Below are 2,063 nucleotides of genomic sequence, written 5' to 3'. Positions count from 1 at the left end.
GGAAGATTGTGGGGGGGGGGGGGAGGAGGAGGGTGGCAAAAATATTTCCTCCAGCCTACCAGTGAACAGGCTGTCTGTGCACTTAGAAAGCATACAGCTAGAGATGAAGTTCCAAAACCTGATTACTTACAGAACTTTGAGTTCTTTCAACCCAGACAAGGCCTTCGGATGGATAAAAGAAAGGTCGTTGCCAGCCAGCCGCCTGGAAAAAAATTGCAATAATAATTTCAGTCACAAAATACAGTACTTCTACAACCACCTAACGAGGAAAATCAGACACATCAGATCTTGCAAGTGATTACGCGTTTTGAGTTCTGTTATGCCATATTCATGATCTTCCAAGTCAGCAGCAGTTATTTTAGTCACTGCACATTTTTAACGATGAGAATGCATTACTCATGCTAGAAACAAAACACACCCCAGAATGATAAAGAATCTTCTTATGGCACTAGGTTTGAAAAGTGAATTTACTGACTATTAACACGATCCCCTGGCTTTCCGTGTTGCTCTGCTGAAACACGTGCTCTGGTGCCCATGTGGTTTTAATCTACGCAGCAGTTTCTAAAGAAACTATGCAAGTTACGTAAAAATAGCTAGATGCTAGTTCGAGGCAGGGAGAGGTTTCTGTGAGCCTCTCAGATGTGCAGACGATATCCACAAGCAGGCAGTATGTCCGCAGTGCTGATGACTAACAGGGTGGCTGCTGACAGTACCAAGACAGAATCTTGCTAATATTTCACCTTTTTGGCCAGTTGTTCTCAAGAAAGAAACTGGTTTGGGGGAAGGAGAAAGGAAACAGGATCCTCAGCTCTACTCACTCTCCCTCAAGACATGGCCGGTTTCAAACCTAGACTGCTAGACACTAACACAAAGTAAATTGTGAAAAGCATCACAATATTAGGAGTAATAAATACTGCAGAACACAAAGAGGAGGAAAGAAGAAAGAGCAGCCAAAACAGCTGCTTCCAAATAGCTCGTTCCCCCTTCTCCTGCCCCCTTTTTTTTTTTATTTCAACCTTTTTACCTCCCTCCTGACCAGCAGACCCTGTGTGGTCCAGCCTTTGTTGAGCTGCTAACAGTTGTGACACAAGGTATTTTATTAAAAGACAATAGTGCAGAACACCTGGTAACCCAGAGCTGCCAAGAGGTGCCACCATTTCAGCCAAAGGATTTGCTTTCAGACTTGGTTTCATAGCCAATCTAAGCAATGTTGGAGAAGGCTGTACAATGAAATCAGTCGGTGGAAATGCTACGTACAATGCAGCGTTAATAACTGAAGAGCAGCGAGCGTCTTTAACAAGGGTTAACAGGATATCAAACCCATCTGCTGTTACAGGACACTGAAGCAGCCGGATACACCGAGGGGAATAATGAAAGAGGCAAACGAAGGGAATAACAAGAGCATCATCTCAAGTATCAGCTTGCCAGAACACAGCATTATTGGTTTTATCTTGGTCTCTATTTCTAACTACATAAAAGAGATCACCCAAAGCGTTTGATGCCTACATAAATCTGCTTGCAGCAGAAATAATGACTTTAAGTCACTATAGACTTTAGACACAGAGGATGCTAGTGGTGTTTATCAAATCCATTTGTCAAGGGTAGATGGTTTTATTTATGAACCAAGGGAGAAGAGGATGGCTTCTTATGAAGAGGAAGATGACTACTCGACTTTTGAGAACTGTGTTACTATTGTTTGTTAAAGTAGAACTCGGTATTTAGTTCTTGAATTCTCACACGCAGCCCAACCACCACAGCTATGGCTCTGACCTCATTAACTAGCATGCTTAAAGCTCAGCTGCTTCTGTCAAAAAAAAAAAAAAAAAGACATCTCCTGACTGCTGAGAAAAGTTTGCCTGCATGGCTTGTGTATATCTGAACAGCTCGGAAACCACAAGAATAACTAACAGAATCAATGCATACCTATTCCTGAAATCTCCCGTCTACAAACCACCTCAGGATTTCAGAGCTGTGGCACAATTTTTCAAATACTTTGAATTTTTAACATGAATGAAAAATTCCAGATGACAACTAAGCACTTCAATAGCTGCCCAAATCAACTG

General features: G+C 42.1%; 1 protein-coding gene across 1 annotated transcript in view; it reads right to left on the bottom strand.

Moving 5' to 3' along the window:
- Positions 1–2,063, bottom strand: part of LGR4 (leucine-rich repeat containing G protein-coupled receptor 4) — a gene marked incomplete at its 5' end in the record, with an annotated part of 42,212 nt that overhangs the window by 28,090 nt on the left and 12,059 nt on the right. The window contains one exon of the mRNA XM_010139800.1: positions 131–202. Within this exon, the coding sequence (XP_010138102.1) occupies positions 131–202 (72 nt within the window). The remainder of the gene's footprint in view (positions 1–130; positions 203–2,063) is intronic.

This window comes from Buceros rhinoceros, unplaced genomic scaffold (assembly GCF_000710305.1).
Source record: "Buceros rhinoceros silvestris isolate BGI_N320 unplaced genomic scaffold, ASM71030v1 scaffold17067, whole genome shotgun sequence".
Classification (NCBI taxonomy): Eukaryota; Metazoa; Chordata; class Aves; order Bucerotiformes; family Bucerotidae; genus Buceros; species Buceros rhinoceros.
Note: the sequence above shows the minus strand (reverse complement) of the source record. Positions and strands in the feature narration are given on the sequence as shown.